The sequence below is a fragment of the Micropterus salmoides genome, unplaced genomic scaffold (assembly GCF_014851395.1).
Source record: "Micropterus salmoides isolate LMB-PRFRI ecotype aquatic unplaced genomic scaffold, ASM1485139v1 Ms_hic_scaffold_957, whole genome shotgun sequence".
Classification (NCBI taxonomy): Eukaryota; Metazoa; Chordata; class Actinopteri; order Centrarchiformes; family Centrarchidae; genus Micropterus; species Micropterus salmoides.
The window spans coordinates 1-20708 of NW_024044745.1; the positions used below are offsets into that span (position 1 = coordinate 1).

The 20708-nt window shown below is 41.9% G+C and overlaps 1 protein-coding gene and 1 pseudogene across 1 annotated transcript; both read right to left on the bottom strand.

Annotated features, from left to right (window-relative positions):
• Positions 1-2972: 2972 nt before the first annotated feature.
• On the bottom strand, positions 2973-11085 carry LOC119896350 (annotated as a pseudogene).
• An 843-nt stretch (positions 11086-11928) lies between these two features.
• LOC119896351 (lysosomal alpha-glucosidase-like) lies at positions 11929-20421 on the bottom strand. The gene is given in 21 exon segments (XM_038709789.1): positions 11929-12345; positions 12568-12720; positions 12861-13025; positions 13644-13742; positions 13901-14042; positions 14157-14305; positions 14466-14617; positions 14803-14936; positions 15348-15465; positions 15678-15762; positions 15939-16052; positions 16136-16246; positions 16383-16514; positions 16725-16843; positions 17041-17160; positions 17297-17393; positions 17815-17980; positions 18528-18679; positions 19302-19421; positions 19423-19521; positions 19524-20421. Coding segments are annotated over 21 exon segments (2826 nt in total). The 5' UTR covers positions 19857-20421; the 3' UTR covers positions 11929-12279.
• Positions 20422-20708: the final 287 nt, after the last annotated feature.

The following is a 20708-nucleotide window of genomic DNA, read 5'->3' on the forward strand; positions in this document are numbered from 1 at the left end:
TTCCATACAACCACGTTCCAAATAACAAGTTTCCAAAACATTGAAATATTGATAAAAACAGTGAATACTGATCAATATTCCTGTGATCAAAAGCACTCCCATGCTTTACAGGCTTATAACTAGAGAATATCCCACAGTGATGGGGGCATCAATTATTCCGGATTGAGCAAATCAAGATGGGCCTGGTGATATTTTTAGAAACAAATCAGCTGATTTTTGGACTGAAAACAGCGACAACGGCAAAAGTAAGTGAGCTGTTGTAACTGTATATTGGCGCGTTACTTGTTACTTTCATCCAGCTAATTAGTCTGTAATTTTGGGGATTTGAGTGATTTGAGCTATACAGCTGATCTCAGGGGGAGATTAGCTTTGGTTTGAGAGGTTGTGATTAGAGATAACTGGATGCTTATAACTGCAGCCATGTACAGTGATTACAGAGCGATTTATGTTTTGATATAAGCTCATTTAGATGCTTGGAGTTTGGTGTGGATAAAAATGGTTGGTTCTATTTCATTCTTCCTGACAGCTAGGCAAGCGCATCCAGAATTCATAGAACCGTAGCTACATACATAACTCATTTGAGCTTCTAGCTGAGCCTCCTGGCTTCACAGAGGTGAGTAGCATGCATCTGGTGATGCAATACTCATTTCAGACATGAATTTCTCATTTTGCATGAAAATCGCGTGCTGCCCCCGGTACAGGGGGCATCAGGGCTCAAGAGCGGAGGTTACAGAACTTACATGCAATGAATATTTTGTAGGCTGACTGTACATATTTCACCCAAAATTTGACTGCATTTAGGGCAACAAAAGAAACTATAATGCCACTTTTGAACATCAAATCTTACTGAGTGTGACCTAAATGTGTTTTTCCTGTATAGAAAATAAGTTAAGTTTACTTATAATATGACAGTTTTCCGACTTACTGGTTTGAAAAGACGGACCTGGGAGGACCTTAAAAATACACGAGTGGATCATCATTAATTTTTTTTTTTGTTTGTGTTTTATTTGTAAAATGCATTGTAACTAAGCACTAATTGTGCTTAGTTACAATGCATTTTATTTAATCCCATGCAATTCTCCCGTACAGGCCTGGAGATTAATTTGAAGAAAATAATTGCAATTCAAACTTCAGATGTAATATTTGCCGGACCTCTTAAAATATTAAATATAAAAATCCAAATAATTCTAAAAAAATCCTTTGATGTTTGTTTAAAATTGCTCAGGTGGAGGGACATGTATTGGATGGGCTTGGACCCATTTTAAAACTCTGGCTACCGCGCTGTTTGCGGATGTACTTTTCCCATTTGTCCTTATATCTTCACTCAAAATCTGAAAATAACTAATTTGCATAACTTCTTTTTGCAGATTAAGTTCCTTTGAAGTTGACATAATTTTTCACGTTCCGTTTCTGTTATCTCGTCCATCTCCATTAGACTGGAGAAAGCAGGCACACAAAGAAGCCATATTAAGTTGAACAGCAATCAGCAGCATGAGTCTTTTCTATAGATGGCATATCAGTTGAGCAGGTCACTAAAACCAAATTACTGGGTATTGAATAACATAATTTACTTTGTCTGACCAGATGCTGCTTACAACTGTCTCCATGATGGACAAGTTTCTACCTTCCGTTACGAATGACGTTGTTCCGTCACCTGTTCTGTCACACCTGGGAGTACTGCCCAAAAAAACCTTCAAGTTGCACAGAACTGAGCAGCCAGATTAGTACCCCATTGTTCTTTCCGTGCTAATGTGTCTGAGATGTATAAACGATTATCTTGGCTAACTGCAGAGATTAAATTTAAATCTAGTCTTCTGTTATTCATGCAAATTGTCATCTGGAAAAATACACCACACGTAGTCACACACACACACACACACGATTTTAATATGGGTATATAACATGTGCGTACTGGGACTATACTTCCCACCAACATCAGACAGAACAGATATTCTTTCAAGAAGTCACTGAAATAAAGACTGATGAATCTCACATACATGTTATTTTGTTATTGCTGTTTCGGAACCTTTTTGTTCATTTTTTTTTTTTTTACTTTTGGGCCCATGTGTTTTGATGCTTATTGTTTATATTTGGCTTACAATGCATTTTCTTGTCTTACTGATACTCTGTGATTGTAAATTGTCATTTTTATTGCTGTGGTTTTGTGTGGACCCCAGGTAGACTGGCGACCCAAATAAAGAATGAAGTGCAACAAATGCTTTTATATTTGACAGAACAGGCTCTGCTCTTGAGGGTGCTACTAACTGAATCGAAGCTGCAGTAACTCATTCAGCACAATTACACCCCAAAGTGCTATACAGACCAGAACCCAGCGGAGAAATGACCGGGATATTAAATACACATAATCTACAAGGCAAGAAGATGCCATCACAAAGTACAAAACGGGAACAGCTGACAGCATGCCTTTAGAGCTCCACCAGAACTAACGAGGTACTTCAATGCATTTCCAAGGCAACACAAAGCAACTTCAGTGACACCAGATAGGTGGTGGATGAATTGCTGATATATCACTCAATCAATAATGCAGAATTAGGAGATGTTGTCATAGGAATTCTTATATGAAAAAAGTGGTGCAAAAACTGCAGTGGTGCAGAGTCACCGACTGCTAAACAATAACACTAACTACAAGATAAAAAATAGTTGAAAAGACAGACTTATTAAAGGTACTCTCAGCTAGGGCGTGCAACAAATGTCCCTGCAGTTATACAGTAAGCAAAATATTGGGCTACTGGGGTGCCCAAAATATCCCAATCTTTGATGATATGTGGGACAGCAGTGAATTGAGTGGTGGACAAGGGACTAGTCATAATTTTATAGATGTATAACAATATTTTTTGTTGGCTTATTTTCCCAAGCAGTGAATGACAAAACAAAAATAAACTTGACTCTGCTGCATAAAAAATAAGTAGAAGATCGTGAAGAATCCCATTTTAACCCCCCTTAACTCTGACCTGCTCTCACTGTCCAGGAAGACAGAGCCGCTGCTTTCACAGAGGGCCTCGCTGACAGGGGACAGGCAGAAGGGGGAGGAAAAGTGTCCGAGTCTGAGCCCATGGTGCTGTCTCGACTCACTTCGTCCGACAGCTCGCAGGAGCCCTCGTCGCCCTCCTCCCCCGCCGAGGGCAGCTGCTGCTGGTGTGAGGAGGGATCCGCTCCTGCCTCTCCCACCAGGCTGTGGCTCTCTGCAGAGGTGCTGCTGGTAATGTTCCTCTCCTCATCCTCATCTTCCTCCTGGGCTGCTGGGTGACGCGAGTGGGGTCTGCAGGGGACGGTTGGTTTAAAACAACATCGGTATCATGTAAAATACTGATATACGGCTGATAGATATATACTTTATTTATCCCGAGGGAAATTCAAGTATCCAGCAGCATACGAAACATACATACATTAAACCGATATTAAAATAGAATTAAAATAACTTATAACACAGTAAAACAGTGCAAAAACAGTAAACAGTGCAAAATGGAGTGCAGATGGAGGAAGAAATTGTTCTTTTGTCTATTGTCCTCCCTGCCATAGGAGCTGTTGTACAGTCTGAGGGCCTGGGGGACGAAAGAGTTTTTAAGTCTGTTGGTGGAGCTGGGCTAGGACAGCAGTCTGCCACTAAACACACTCTTCTGTCCGATGAAGGTGTTGTGCAGACGGTGGTGGGCGTCGTCCAGTATGGACAGCAGTTCCTTCTTTCTGCCACTGTCACTAGAGAGTCCAGTTCTGAGCCCACCACTGAGCCAGCTCTCCTCACCAGTCTGTCCAGTCGACCGGCGTCTCTCTTCTTGCTGCTTCCTCCCCAGCAAACTACAGCATAAAAGAGGACGCTGGCCACCACAGACTGGTAAAACATCTACAGCAGTCTTTTCAGGAAGTACAGTGTGCTCTGCCCTTTCCCGTGGAGAGTGTCCATATTTTCTGTCCAGTCCAGCTTGTCATCCAGCTGCAGCCCCAGATAAGTCCTGAACCCCTCGATGGACAAAGGTTGGAGATGTGGTTTCTTCCTTCTGAAGTCCACCACCATCTCCTTGGTCTTGGAGGTGTTCAGCTGCAGATGGTTGGTCCTGCACCACCTCACGAAGTCCTCTACCAGGCTCCTGTACTCCTCCTCCTGTCCATCCTTGATACAGCCAACTATCACAGTATCGTCTGAGTATTTCTGCATGTGGCTGCGCACTCTATCAAAAATGTTTCTAATGTCAGTGTAACTATGGTTTTCATACTGTGATTGCATATAGAGCTGCAACAATTTGTCAATTATTAAAATCAGCTGCCAACTATTTCTATAACCGATTAATCTGTAAGTAATTTTTTTAGGTAAAAAAGTTGAAATTATCTGATTTTGGTTTTCTTCCCTACTCTATGACAGTAAACTGAATATCTCTGGCTTATGAACAAAACAAGACATTCAAGGACGGCACCTCTAGCTTTGGGGAAACATTGATCGACATTTTCTTTAGACCAAACAACTTAAATCGATTAATCGAAAAAATACTCGACAGATTAATCGACAATGAAAATAATCGTTAGCTGCAGACCTAACTGCATGCTTTAGCTAATATAGAATGAGGAGTGTTCTTTAAGAGATTTATCATTATTATAATAACTTGCTTGGACCTATAAAAACTTAACGTTTGACTGCCAGTTAGTCTGTGGGAAACCTCTCTGCACTCTATGTTTATGTAAAGTATGTTTGTAATGACACTATTTTATATTCATACAGAAAGCTACAGAAACAGAATATTACTGCTTTATATTTAATAAACATGATTTCAGTAAGGGAGACGTCTCCATTATATCCTAATTGTCTGCAACTTAACTTTCCAACTGAATGTTTTATAACTTCCAAGACATTTTAAAGACCTTGAGTATACAAATTTTAAAGTAATGACTTTCCTACCGTCGGCCTCGGCGGCGTGTGTTCCTGCGCACTGGGGAGCTCTCTGGCGTGATGTAGCGCAGCGCCTCCTCATCCTGCCTCTGGATGCGGGAGTTGGGCACCCAGGTTAGAATAAGGGTGGTGCCCAGGCTCTCATCCTTCTCCGTGTGCACGCACAGGTAGCCTGCAGGGGGCGACATAAACCACAGTGCAGATAGGAATAATTATGTCAGAAGTAACAGAGGAAATTACTCTTTAGACATGGTAAGCAGCTGCAACCCAAAGGCAAACAGAGATAAACACACAATGGGATGACGACACAGAGGGAAACATGAGAGGTGAGTAACAACCTTGCAACACTCTCACACAAAAAATAAATAAAAATGGAGGATTGCAGGTGAGGAGAGGTGGAGAAATTAAGGAAATGCTGTTGATGTTCCTACCAGGGCAAGATTAAAACCAGCAATACAGGCTACAAGCACTTACATTTTTAAAACCACAAGGCCAGAATCACACATCCTTCACATAAATAAGGCAAGTAGAGCAAGGTAAAGTAATTTTACTCTGTACTGCAGCAGCTTTAGTAAAAGGAGGAATTTTGCATGTTTACAGTTAGACAGTAGCAAAAGTGAGAGTGCTATAAAATCCTGACAGCTGTGAATATGTTTTCTAGTCTCATTTTTACTCTTCTTGTTTAGAAAGCTTGACTTCTGTATATTTGTGTAATGTGTACTCGTCATTCTGTATATAAAAACAAAAAACGTGTTTGTGGACGTAAGTTAATCCAACGATTTCTCAACTTGCTTCTTGTCTCATTAACAACTAAGCTGAAAGGAAAGCTGGCCTGGCCTGAGCGCTTCACTCCGCATCTCCATTCACACCGCAAGGCAATACAGCAGGAAAGACCCTAATAAGATCAGTCCAGACTAACCTGGGTGGTGCTCTGCCAGGCCAGGCAGGGGCTCAGCAGGGTGCACACAAACATTATTTTTGGAGAAGATGATCTCGCCATCCAGGCCCGAGCGCAAGGATGAGCCCCCCGCCCCAGGGTTAAAGGTCAGGAGGTCGGAGGCCTTGGAGGAGGCACGCCGCAGGAGCCGACCCAGAGACATCTCCTCAGGCACTGGGACACTGGGCCCATCCTCTGAATATTTGGGAGTAAAAAGGGGAGTTTTAGAGCAGAGATGGGGGGGGGGGGGGGGGGGGTAAGAGCAGGAAAAGACAAGGGCGGGGAACATAAGAGGAAAAAGGAAATATAACCGTCAGTTAGGTAAATATCTTAAGAATAGTGTGACAAAGCTTGCCAACATAGGACTGCACAGATCCTCACCTACACTTCACCTCCTCTGTCACATGTGTGCCTGTATTTACTGCAGTGTCCTTACTGCAGCGCTCAACCCAGAATCCCCTCTCCCCTCTGTACTTGTTCAGCATTTCCCTGTGCCACGTTTTCTTTACAGACACCTGCGCCTACTAACGCAAACACACTCACAGGAGCTGTGGATACTGTACTTTTGTGTAACTGAACCTGTCCCACCTTCAGTAAACAACACACACACACACACACACACACACACACACACACACACACCACTTCATCTGTGTGAAATTCCAAACAGCCAACAGATGTGATCAACTGGGGTCAGCACCACCAGTGTTTAGCTTGTCTGCTTCAAGAAGGCGGCTTTTCAGGCTTTTCAGGCTCAAAGACAAACACTAAAAGCAAAATCAACCTTTTATTTTTTTTCTGAGCTCCTGTTTGATCACTTCACATAGATCTCATTGATTCATTTCTCTTTTTCGTGGGCGTCTGTATGCGTGGACACACTTCATGTATGTAACCCTTTACTGTCTATGCTAACCTTGTTTTCTTGCTGGCTGAACACTGACACATACTCCCCACTCCATCTGAGGAATGTTCCCTCCTTTCTCCTCAGGGGGTATGTTTACCTCTGCCTGATTAAGCAGGAACCCCACTTCCTGATGCCAGGCCCCAGACAGGAAGTTTCCTGGCACGAAATCCAGGCATGACCTCGATGAGGGGACTGACTGTTGGCCATCATTTGGCTTACGTTTAAAAATGTGGGAGTTTTTCAGTTTCACCATTCATGCCGTACAGCTTGTGAAAACGGGCTGCTGTTTCTTGTAGATCCCATTAACCTTGGGCTACAACTAAAGGTATTTAATGATCTTTTCTCAATGAACGGGTAAATCATTTACTCTATCAGATGTCAAAAAAGGTCTCATCTAAGAAGTCTGAGGGCCAAAGGGGACATTTTCAACAGTCTAAAATCCAAAGCTGTTCCATTTAAAATTATATAAACCAAAATCAGACACACATTGCATTTAAGTAAACTTGATAAATTCAAACAAAATAGTTACCGTTACATTTCTGTAAACAAATTATTCATCTCTAAAATAATCACAAGTTACTCATAAGGTAGACAGAAGTAATTTTATATGTTTTCAGACTTGTGTGTGTGTGTGGTGGGAGGTCTGAAGATAATCTAAAGCAGGAGGTCAAAGTATTTCTTTGCCAAGTCATCGCTCTTCTATCCACAAGCCATAAAATTGGCCCATTTGTATGATAACTGCCTCAAATAGCACGTGACTAAATCCACTTGTAAATAAGACCAGCGCACTCTGACTCCGCACTCCTGCGAGACACAAACTCTGAAAAACATGCTATCTGAATGTAACGCGCTTAATAGTAGGCTGGGATCTTAAAATTTACACACAGCTGTTTCCAGTAGCCTCATAACAGCAATAACATATTTGCTGCTGTGCTACTATCCGGTGGTTATTTTGGGCTGTATGTGATTACAGAGCCACTTGGGTCAGTTTGATAGGTTCCTTTAGGCTGGCTGTCAAAGGACAGACTCCTCGCACTGCTCTCTTCATCTTTTATGCTGTCAACACCTTGGCGTGCTCACACACTGCCTCTCCTCGCTGACCTTTCGCTGTGACCTGCAGAATACTTAAAAAACAAACAAACTTTTAACAGATTGCCTGCCAAAAACAGATCTTTTAATAAAACTTGAAACATACAGGTGCTGGTCATATAATTAGAATATCATCAAAAAGTTGATTTATTTCACTAATTCCATTCAAAAAGTGAAACATGTATAAATGTATACATTCATTCCACACAGACTGATATATTTCAAGTGTTCATTCCTTTTAATTTTGATGATTATAACTGACTACTAGTGACTAGAACTAATGAAAACCCCAAAATCAGTATCTCAGAAAATTAAAATATTGTGAAAAGACACCTGGTGCCACACTCTAATATCAGCTAATTAACTCAAAACACCTGCAAAGGCCTTTAAATGGTCTCTCAGTCTAGTTCTGTAGGCTACACGATCATGGGGAAGACTGCTGACTTGACAGCTGTCCAAAAGACGACCAAGACACAAAAGGTCATTGCTAAAGAGGCTGGCTGTTCACAGAGCTCTGTGTCCAAGCACATTAATAGAGAGGCAAAGGGAAGGAAAAGATGTGGTAGAAAAAAAGTGTACAAGCAATAGGGATAACCGCACCCTGGAGAGGATTGTGAAACAAAACCCATTCAAAAATGTGGGGGAGATTCACAAAGAGTGGACTGCAGCTGGAGTCAGTGCTTCAAGAACCACCACGCACAGACGTATGCAAGACATGGGTTTCAGCTGTCGCATTCCTTGTGTCAAGCCACTCTTGAACAAGACACAGCGTCAGAAGCGTCTCGCCTGGGCTAAAGACAAAAAGGACTGGACTGCTGCTGAGTGGTCCAAAGTTATGTTCTCTGATGAAAGTAAATTTTCTTTGGAAATCAAGGTCCCAGAGTCTGGAGGAAGAGAGGAGAGGAACAGAATCCACGTTGCTTGAAGTCCAGTGTAAAGTTTCCACAGTCAGTGATAGTTTGGGTGCTATGTGATCTGCTGGTGTTGGTCCACTGTGTTTTCTGAGGTCCAAGGTCAACGCAGCCGTCTACCAGGAAGTTTTAGAGCACTTCATGCTTCCTGCTGCTGACCAACTTTATGGCGATGCAGATTTCATTTTCCAACAGGACTTGGCACCTGCACACAGTGCCAAAGCTACCAGTACCTGGTTTAAGGACCATAGTATCCCTGTTCTTAATTGGCCAGCAAACTCGCCTGACCTTAACCCTATAGAAAATCTATGGGGTATTGTGAAGAGGAAGATGCGATACGCCAGACCCAACAATGCAGAAGAGCTGAAGGCCACTATCAGAGCAACCTGGGCTCTCATAACACCTGAGCAGTGCCACAGACTGATGGACTCCATGCCACGCCGCATTGCTGCAGTATTCAGGCAAAAGGAGCCCCAACTAAGTATTGAGTGCTGTACATGCTCATACTTTTCATGTTCATACTTTTCAGTTGGCCAACATTTCTAAAAATCCTTTTTTTGTATTGGTCTTAAGTAGTAATCTAATTTTCTGAGATACTGATTTTGGGGTTTTCCTTAGTTGTCAGTTATAATCATCAAAATTAAAAGGAATGAATACTTGAAATATATCAGTCTGTGTGGAATGAATGTATACATTATGATATTCTAATTATATGACCAACACCTGTACACCATGGACATTTAGCTGCGACTATAGAAGCCACAAACTTCCAGGAGCTCAGCTTCTCACCTCTGGGCCACATTGCTAATTAAGTTGTCAGTCTGACACTATAGAGGAGCGAATAGTGAAACCGTGTCTGCGCTGTATACTAACATGCCTGGGGCAGCTGAAAAGCCACAAAGAAGCCTGAAAAGCAAGGTTCTTGTGGACTGCAAAGGCTGGGTAAGTTATAAGGACCCATTATGGGTGACTCAGTGGGAGTGTGTGTACACATTTAAGGATTTGCTACACCTGGAGATACATAAAACACACATCACATATTTATCGTTCACAGAAAGTGTTATAAAGTAATACACTGTGTGCCCTAAAATTTAACCTACACATATCTGAACAGGAGGTTAAAAATAACACACACACACACACACACACACACACACACACACACACACGTATTGAGTGCTCTAACTTTTACAATTATTTTTTTCTTTCTCATAGGCTACATATGGAGTTCTTTAATAACGAAGTGTAAGGGATCCTTGTTAAAACTGGTTGTTTATGGTACCTGTACATATAGATCACCCAATATATGATTGACCACATTTTTTAAACCCTCAAATATCTGTATTCACCTAAAGAATCCTGCTTCAGCCAGGTAGATCTGTGTTTTAAACACATCCCCATAGAGTTGGATCACCTCCTCTCTTAACGGGTGCCACCATGAATGGAAAATTTAAAGTTTCACACAGTCTGTTTTTGAAAGAAATGGTGTACTGAACTGTATTATAGGGTCAGGGTAAAGAGTGTGTGTGTGTGTGTGTGTGTGTGTGTGTGTGTGGTCATGTGACTTTTGGCGTTTGTGAGAGCCCCATTCAGTGGCTAAAATATTATCCAGCTTTAATTTAGAAAAAAAAAGACTAATTTAAGGTCTTTCCCAGTCCTGGAAATATGTCAGTATAGTAACATAGCAGACAGTGTAGCAGAGGCGTGTCACAATGTCGGGGGCTCCATCGGCTCTCACACTCAGTCTGCATCCGCCTGACAGGAGGAGAGGGGAGGATGGGACACGGCTTTTGCCACCACAGCACTATTTCCACATGCTAATATACGGGTTTGTGTGTGTGTTTCTGCCCGAGCAGCAACTCTCTTTACCATCTAGGGTATAAATATTTTAGTTTAGCTTCCGAGACCATGGCCGAAATCCTTTTGCTGGTTACATTTCACGGCGTCTACATTTCCAGGCAACTTTAAAGTTTGTTGTATCCGACAGCGGCAGTACGCTACAAAAGACACAATGTCACATTATTCGCACGTACCGGGGGAATGTGTCCTTCTTGGCTGTTGGCATACACCTGTTCCAGCAGCAGTAATGAATGAATAGCAAGCAGCATGTAGAGAGAAACGGGGGCCAAGCGGCTCACCTTCAGTCCCGCCGCAGAAGTCTACAGGCCATGTCGGACATCCATCTCAGCGGGCAGACGAGGACCGAGCAGCATGTACCGGCGTCGTTTTCACCGCCTTTCTCCCAGATTTAGCTCAGCTGTTACGGGCTTGTAAGTCTTGTTTGTATCCCTGTGTTTTCCGACAGTGACACCACACGTTTGACTGCTGCTATTTCTAAGGCAATAAAACTACACTTCCGGTTGCAATTTTCAAAGTAAAACCTAAATTTGAAGGATACGGTGCTGGCGCTTTAATTTGTACGCTAAACTTATCTTCTTTCCTATAATTATGCATCATGGGTGTCTAACTTGACGTAACAGCCCTAGACCAATCCCCCAGATTTCGCTGCTTCCGGAATGTCAAATGCTTTTTATTCCATACAAACATGCAAACCGGGAATGTTAGATTTCTGATTGAAAACGCGGAGGATCATTAGGGCGCGACTGCACTTTAAAATATAGACAAATATATTTTACAGTAATCAAAGTCATCATCCGACCCAGCCTACCTTAACGGTTTTACCCTTTTACATCATAAGTGACGTTTTAAAGGTCACTGGCAAAAGCAGTTGGTCCATCATCAGGACCAGAGCATCTCCTCACACAGCATAAATAACACGCAATTAACTGCCTACAGCGTATACTTCAGAATTTTACATTAGTTGTAAATTTGGGGATATGATTAATCATTCACGTATTTATTCATTATATACTGTACAATGATGGTGGTACAGGTAAATGTAAAAGTTTATAAGTTCACCCACTAAAAGCCATATAACTGAAGCTCATATAGCAGCAGTATCCTGATTACCCAATATGTGATGGATTGGCTAGGAGTTTGTTGCCTTGTAACACCTTAATGTTGTAAAACTATTATTTTGATAAAAAGTAATGGCATACATTTGAATAATAAAACTTCATTTTAAAAATAAAGTAAATAAAGACAGCATAAAACATTATAGGTGACTCACCAATAAGCAAGTTAAACCTTCTGACAATTGCTTTAAATGCAGTGCTGCAGACAAATGCATCTTCTCATCAATCTCATTTTTTATTTGTAATGCTCTTCAGTAACAAATATATAAACATATTTAAAAAATACAAAGAAATATAAACAGGTGTCTTGATTCAGTGTAGCAGTTAGCAGCAACAATTAGCAAGAAAACCTGACACATCAAAATGATGGCTCCCTTTGTTTGATCTCATCCCATTTTAAAAAACCTGCTCCTTATAAGGTACTAATTTCCAATTTCGACAAAAAGGGCAGAGCAAGCGTGAGGTGCATCACGAGGGATTGTTGGGACGGCTCAAGGAAATCAGCTGGTGTTTTTGGCAGCAGTGAAAAATGCAAGGGTTTCTGGGATTCAGTGTTCAGTGCATCAGAAAGCCCACTGCACTGTAAACACCTCTGACATGGGCAAGGCCAGGCTGGTCACTGTCAAAACCTGGGGCAAGAGAAAGACACAGAGAGTTTCGACTGACAGAATGGCTTAATTTCTGCACAAAGACCTGATATAGTAGAGGTGGAAACAGTAGACATAACAAGGAAAAAAGTAGGACAAACATGGAAAATAAATACATGAACAGGATGAAACATACAGACACTTACCTGCAGAATGACATTATCAAACACCAAAGAAAATAGTGCTGAGTAACACAGAACTCACCTTGGTGTCAGTGCGGTATGTGAAATCCCTGACTTTGTCCCCATTGGCTAATACATATAGAGGTGGTGACGGCACCCCGAACACTTGCAGCCCTCCCAGTACCAGACCGTCCAGGGCCCCATTCAGCCTGAGAGGATCACTCACCACCTGAGACTGAAGTGGGAGTTAGAGTAGAAGGTTTTTAAGCATTTAAAAATAATTGAGATCAAGAAACTTTAAGTAGTGGTGCGTTCAATGCAAAACACTGCCTCATCAGCTTTCCCAATGCAAATATCACCAGTCTCTTACTCTACCTGTCCAGCAATGAAGATAATGTAACAGTAATTTCCCATTTCAAAGGTGTCAAGACTGTCCCCGTCATCCCAGAACAAGTGGCCCCGGGCCCAGCCTCCTGCTGACAGTGCCACCGTCAAGAACAAAGGGTTTCTGCGTGAGGCTGTGGTTGTCAAAGCGGGCTCCTTCACAAGAAAAGGCAGATCAAAGAAAACACCATGAAACGATACAAAACACACTTTTCTGACTTTCAGCTAGTTTTAAGCTTTTAAGACATCAGTCAGGATGTCATGATAGTTCTAGCTCAACACAACCTGATGCAATGTCCATGTCATAGCCATATTACTGAACTAAGTGTGTTTACAAAATTGCAAATGTCCATTGGAAAACGATTTTCTTCCACTGAACAAAACAATTAATGAACAGTGGCTAAAATAAATGATTGTTAAGTTAAGCCCCTTAGAAATTAATCAATAATATATTAACAAAATTTTAATCTTCTGCCAAGGAACTGTATCAATTATCAAACAAAGCCTAACAATGTGAAGTGACTATTATTTAAGTTAAAAGTTAAAAGTCACTGCTTGTTTATTTTATACCAGCCTCAAACATAATTCAGCTAAACAGAAGTAGAAGTGTTGTAGCTATCTCAATTATGTATTGTGGGATTTTCTATCCTCAAATATTTTATTAATAATTGATCAAACACATTTTGTCACCAACTAAACCAAACATTATTCATAAAGTACTCAGCTCAGCAGATGAGTTGCATATTGGCAGTTTTTTCCAGAGTGGACACCCACCTGCCGGGGGATAATGTGTCCCTCTCGCACGTGTACGTTGATGGTGTCCAGAGGGGCTGGCAGGAGCAGGTACTGACCCTTACTGTAGAAAGGCTGACCCTAGAGACCCCAAAGGGAAACAGGTGAACACTTCAGTCATGTGTTACCACAGAACGCCTCGAACATGTTGGCTTTTAATAGTAGACAAACACAAATGGACTGAGCCTTAGTGGTGGTATTGTGAGAGACAGAAAGCTGGATAGGGCTGAGTGACTCACATTATGCAGGCTATACCATGTGCCAGGGGGCAGGTAAGCGGCCAGCTCTACTGCCCCTTGCTCTAAGACTGGGCTAATAAGAAGTGAACTCCCCCACAGGAACTGTCGGTCTATGGACTGTGAGTTAGGGTCAGTGGGAAACCTAAGAGGAATGCATAGGGAGCAGAAAAATATGATGTTATGGAAAGTGTAGCATGTGGTCTTAATCATTTAATTTATGTAGGACAATAAATGATGCAGAGGACAGGACACATACTCCATGAAGAGAGGCCTGGCCACAGTGTCAGCTGAAGTGTGTGCATGATGGAAGAGTGTGTAGAGGAACGGGAGAAGGGAGTAACGAAGGTTCAGTGCACTCCGCATGGCTGCCTGGGCCTTCTGCCCAAAGATATAGGGCTCCTGAGGCTGCGGGACACATAGAAACACACAGACAATGAGAAGATATAGAGTTACCTCTATTCATAATGCATGAAACAGATGGACTGCTCTAGACGCAGTGGAAAAACCATACACGGTAGAGTAGACCACCTACGCCCTAAAAAAAAAAAAAAATACAGTGTCTCACAGCATTCGGCTTGTCATTGTGGTTTCTCATAAATGGGTAGAAGGCCCCGAGCTGCATCCATCGCACACACAACTCCTCGGTGGTGTTGCCTCCAAAGCCACAGATGTCCGCCCCCACAAGGGGCACCCCGAACAGGCTGAACTGCAGTACCGCTGAAGGGGTGGAGGGTGCAGAAGGTCAGTCAAAATCTTCAAAAAAAGATTTTACAAAAAACTTTCTCATGGTTTGGTTGAACCTTTATTCTATCACGTACAGAATCACATGCCGTCAAATATCTGTGAAAATGAACATAACAACAACACAGTATCATGGCCTTTCAGAGAGTACATCTCCTCACCAGGGATGGAGTATCGTAGCTGCTCCCAGGTGCTCCTGACGTCTCCTGTCCAAACTCCAGAGAATCGGCCGATGCCAGGGTAGGAGGAGCGAGAGAGGACGAAGGGTCTCTTTCCTCGCACCTTCATAAGAGCGCTAAGGATGGTGGCCAACCCCAGGATGAATACAGTGTACATACATAACAATTAACAAAAGCCAAAGAACAACAACAAAGAATTTGAGTACCTTTTAAGGCACAATATAAGTAAAAGGTATTATGATTGTTATAATAACTTGTTACTATGTTCAACAAAAAATTGTTTGAGAAAGTCTATTTTTTGGAATATTAAAATAATCATACACTTGTAACCACACAAGAGCTGTTTATGTGACACACTGTTGACCTACTTTTGAGCTAAGATAAGGTTTTAAGGTTGTAAAAACATTTATGACATCAACTGATGTCAAAAGATCAGACGTTGTTTTTTGTTACAGTGGTGTCTTATTATCACTATCCCATAAAGCTGACAGCTTGCATACAACGGCCACTTATTGCTTATTGCTGACCTGTGTGTCGCATAGGCTTCTGTCAGTCCGTACATGTTGTGCAGGTTGTAGTGAGTGGACAGCTTCTGCTGAGCTGACATACAAAGAGTTCCTGAGTTCAGCTGGCCTCCAACCACCCCTGTTTGTAAGAGAGACACACAAGCTACTACTTACTACAACATAATGTAGCCATGAACAGATTAGTTGTGTATTTATAGTAGTTTACATGGCATCTTATACAATATCCATTTATATACTTTAATATATGAACTGACTATAAATGTAACACCAGTAATGTTTGTATGCCTTTAGATTCTGATAACGTGCAACACTGATGTGAAGTACACTTACTGGGTGTGTAAGGCGGGTTCTCAAGATCACTGTCAGGACAGCCCTCCACTGAGCCCTGCACAAAACTGGCTGGTTCATTCATATCCTTGGTGGAGCATGGGAGAAAACAACAGGATAAATTATTGATGTGATTTTAAGATGTCAGCAAACAAAACACACAACCTCAAAACCACGGACATGTTTCAGAACTGAAAACCTGACATACCTGACAAGTCATACGAGGCTAAATAACCTGTGCTATCTGCGTGTGTAGATACTCACAATCCACAGACCATCCACAGGAACTTTAGAATGAAAATCTCTGATGCAGTCCTCCCACCAGCGTCTGGTCTCTGGGTTGGTGAAGTCGGGGAAGGCTGTTGGGCCAGGCCAAACCTACACACACAGTATGGGAATATGCATGCCATACACACTTCACAATGGGACAAAAAATAATACATCCCAAGAAAAAGTCTTACCTGCCCTATCAGGATGTGTCCTGTAGCATTTTTAATGAAGACATCTCGTTTCAGTCCATCATCAAAGGGAGAGTAAGTTCCAGGAGGGCTGGTGCTGCTAATCCCTGGGTCCTTTGAAACCAGGAGAATATGACAGTCACAATTTAGGAAAGTTTTGCTGCAGTCTACTGGAAAACTACTTCTGCTCATCTAGAGAACACACAACTCTAACCAATTTTGAGGTATTTTAAACTGAAAGATGTCACACCAGGATAAGGATGTACTTCATGCCTGTCTTATGGAACTCCTCCACCAGAACTGGGAGGTCCCCGAATCGCCAGGGGTCAAAGGTGAATACCCTGCGCTTATTTGCATAGTCCAGATCATTCCACTGCACATCCTGGTGATGAAAAACACAAAACACAAAATGATCTCAGAAAACAAAGTGATTTAAAGAGAAGTCTGAATGGAAGTCAGCATTGTCCAGAGCTAATGATCATTTGTTCCTAAGTGTAAATTCTCTCTTTTCTGATTATGGTAAAATGTGAACATTCATAGCACATACATAGGAAAAATATCCTGTGAAGAGCTTTGTGAATACTTAATTTACCATGGGAAATTTTGCATTGTGCATGCGTTGTGCCACATGCCGGGTTGTATTTGAGGTTGTGTAACCCCAGCGACACAGATGAAAGCCCAGTGACCAATAGGGAGGCATCATAGGATAGCCTGGGGACAGATAAATGACAACGGGGAATCACATAAACACATCCACTACTTAAATTTACAGTATACATAGTGACATTCTGTAACAGTTATTCCACTTAGAAACTACACCTTTCACTTGCTGGCATGTATAAACTGTACGCTTGTTGCTCCCTCTACCTGGAGATGTGTTACTGAGCGCCAACACTGAAGAGACGTACCAATGACCTGGAGGTACTGTCGTGTAACACTTTGAGGGTCAGGACCTAAGAAAACGTACAGGTCCAGGATTCCACCGATAGCCACCCAGGTGAGAGCGGGGGTCGGCTGCAACATCACCTCTACAGAGACATTTGGAAAGATATTTAGCAATAACATTCTCATGTGCTACAAACAATAATTCTGCATAGAAAGTGAAGGCAAAAGAAATGGTAGCGGCCTGTTGCGTGTGTTTTATTTGAAGAGATAGCTCGGTACCGATTGCATTGCTGTTGAGAAGGAAAACTCCGTGTGCCAAGCCGTCCTCCTCCTGTATTATGTAGAATGGGTGGGAGCCATAGAGGTTAGCATCAGCCTGTAGAAACAGAGTCAACATTCCCCGCTTAACAAGGACTGTTCTGCAGACGGCAGCTTGATGCTATAAATTAAAAGGAGGGGATGGTTGTGTTTTGCATAATGGCTATCACTGACATGTTCCATAGAACAAGGCTTTTGGCCCTTTAGAGCGATGAAATGACAGCTTGCAACCCCTTGTCAAAGATTATATGTCTTTGAGTTTGATATTTCTTGTCTGATTTTAAGTTTCTTCTAAGTTTTGTTTCATTCAGGTTTTTGTAACTACAAGGGGTTAAACTATCCACTCACAGATATTAGAAAAAGATTTGTTAAAACAATGTGCGCAGGAGGAATATATTATATCTTGACCCTTCAGATTTTTCTTGTGACCTCTTGAGGGGTCCCTTCCCTCAGGTTGAGAGCCAAAGCAACAGACTCACATGAGGCGCCATGTCTCTGTTCCAGAGAGTCAGTGTTGTCCAGTTAAGGTCCAGAAGGAGGGAGGTGTAATGCTCCCCAAGCCCAGACACAAGGGAAGAGGCCAGTGTGGTGGACAGCTGCAGGTACTGGTCAGCAAACAGCAGAGGAGCAACGGTGGTATTCATACTGGACAGGCAGGACACAGGAAACAAACAAACATGCATTACATGAGGATCATGATTAAGCAAATCGGTCATTTCACACAGACTTAAGAGATAATATTCTTCCTTTATGAAGCTTCTTATGGCCTTTCAGGGAAGTGTTAATTATGCAACAACCTAAATATAAAACATTTAGTTGGATAAATATCTCCTTGACAGTGTAAATCAAACTGAATATTATATACCTTTGTAAAGGTAGAATTTATAACTGAGCTGTTGTGTTGGATTACATTATGTTATTGTAAAAATGTACTGCATATAAATAAATACATAAATACCACAAACCCAATAAAATATACACATGAATAAATATAAGGAGAAAAAATAAATTAATGACTTAACTGTGGAACTGCAGAAAATGGGACTATAACAGTGGGAACAGGCAACAAGCTGACTGAGTATGAGTAAGTAAGTCACTGATCATAATGGACGTAGCAGGTAAGGCTATACAAACGTTACTATGATGTCATCTATATAATGTACACAGATTTAAACTGAACACAACCACTCACATCACCCTGCCATTGGATTTTCGCCGCACTATGAAGCCAAACGGGTCAGACCGGTATTCGGTGGTGTAGAAGGCATCTTGGGTATCAGCTCTGCTCTGATGAACACCAGCTGGGAGCTCAACTTCATACCGCTGCGATGTTGGGTCCTTTAACTTGAGAGAAAACACATATCTGTTTACAGATTCATACATATGAACGAATTAATGAAGTTTTTTTAGTCAGTCACACAACAATGCTCAGCCCACATGGGCTTCAAACACACCACAAATTCCTATAAACCAGATTCGGAGTGTCGCCTATATATTTTCAAACAATACTACAAAAAGAGGCAGAAAATACCAAAAATCAACTCGAGAAACTTTCACAATCAGATCTTCAAATCTAATTGTCTACAACAAAATTATAAATCACTGAAAAAGACATTTACTACGTAATACTGAAGAAATGTGTCTACTTTTTGTTTCACAGGCTTTGAATCAAAGTAAACTGAACAAAAATAAACAACCATTCCAATGTTTGATCATCTGTACACCTTAATATTTCAGTGTAAATGAGTATGTGCAATATAACACAATCACACAATCGGTTTTCCTCCTGAATGTTTTGAAATCTTGATGGGCATGGTATAATTTATTCCACAACTACATTACAGTAATCTATACTTACCATGCAAATCAACAGGGAGCTTAAAAGGACCCTGTATATTTCTTTCATTGTGTCTTTTTAAATGGTTGCAGAGGGAAAAAATTTTGAGTATGAGTATTGCGTACTCACAGTGAGGTGTAAGCAGCCGGCAGTCTCTTCTATGACTTCTATGTGTAGCATAGAGATATCTCTGGGGAGATAGGAGGGGGTGGCACGAGTCAGGGTGGCAGCCTGGCCTCGCGTGGTGGGGTGTGAAGGGACCCATTTTATAGCCAGGGTACAAACTGGGGTAGAAGCACCAAGGTGGTCCTGCAGAGTCAGGCAGAGGGACGTAGCAGCATCCCCTCTCTCTTCACACTCTGTCTGGCTGAGAACCCTGTCCCTGCCACAGTCAAACCGGCTGTCTGGGGCCATGATACATTTACTGTCTCTGGAAATGTCAGTCTCATGGGAGCTTTCTGGGTGGCCTCCTTTGGTCTCCACTGAATTGTTCTGTGGTTTTGCTGGATTATTATTAACAAGTCTTTCGTGTGCTGTATTTTTGTGTTGCTTAGCATAGACTGATCTAACAAGTCTGTTTTCATGGTTCATGAAAAAGTGGTCGATGTACAAACATACTGTCAAAGCAGAGGCGAGGAGGAGCACAGCTCCAGTAAGGTTAGACAGCAGCCCCATTACCCTCATCAGAGATAAAGTTACACACGCCTTGTGCTTCTTATGGTGTAAATATTCAATAGCAGAGTGCGTTGTACGTTTCACAGAGCGCAGTAGTGAATAAATAGCTAACGGAGATTCAATAGCCACTCACAGTTTTGTTCATTTTGTGCACGCTGAACCGTGTTTCACTGCCCAAGTGTCATTGACAGCTGAATTAGTTAGCAGTTAGCTATCAAGCTATTCAGGGTCGGAGGTATTTCTTAGCATTTCCCTCAACACAAAATTACGTGCAAGCAGTGACAGGAAAATAGTTGTGTTGCAAAGCAGCAGAATAAGCTGAATTTGAGTGAAGGCTGCATAACGTCTTTCTTAAGACAAGGCAAACGGTCGAACATGAAACTAGGGCAAGCACACTGGGACAAAAGTGCTTCTTCTTCTTTGTGGTTTTACGGCGGTTGCCATCCAAAATGTTGCATTACCGTCACCTTCTGGATGATTTAGTTTTCCCAGTGCAATAAATTTACAGTGCTCACCCAAAATACTCCCATTCAATGCATTGTCCGTTTTATGACTCAGACTCAATGGTCTGAGATGGTGTAACTCCTTCCCTCAGAGTTTCTTCTCCTGATATGCTATGTCTGCAGTGTCGCATCACACACCGTCTTCATCCTCTCTGACTTGCTCTTAATTTCCACAGCACAATCAAAACACCATAGAAATTATGCCAGAAATTGCTTCTTGTCCATGCATACCATGTTCTGCTCATTCCCCATTCCTGTCCTTTTGCACTGCTGGCCGTTCATCATTCTTTGCAGTCTCTCGATAGCTTCGGCATGACAAACCCTCTTCTGATGATCGATTTCATTCATTAGGCTATGT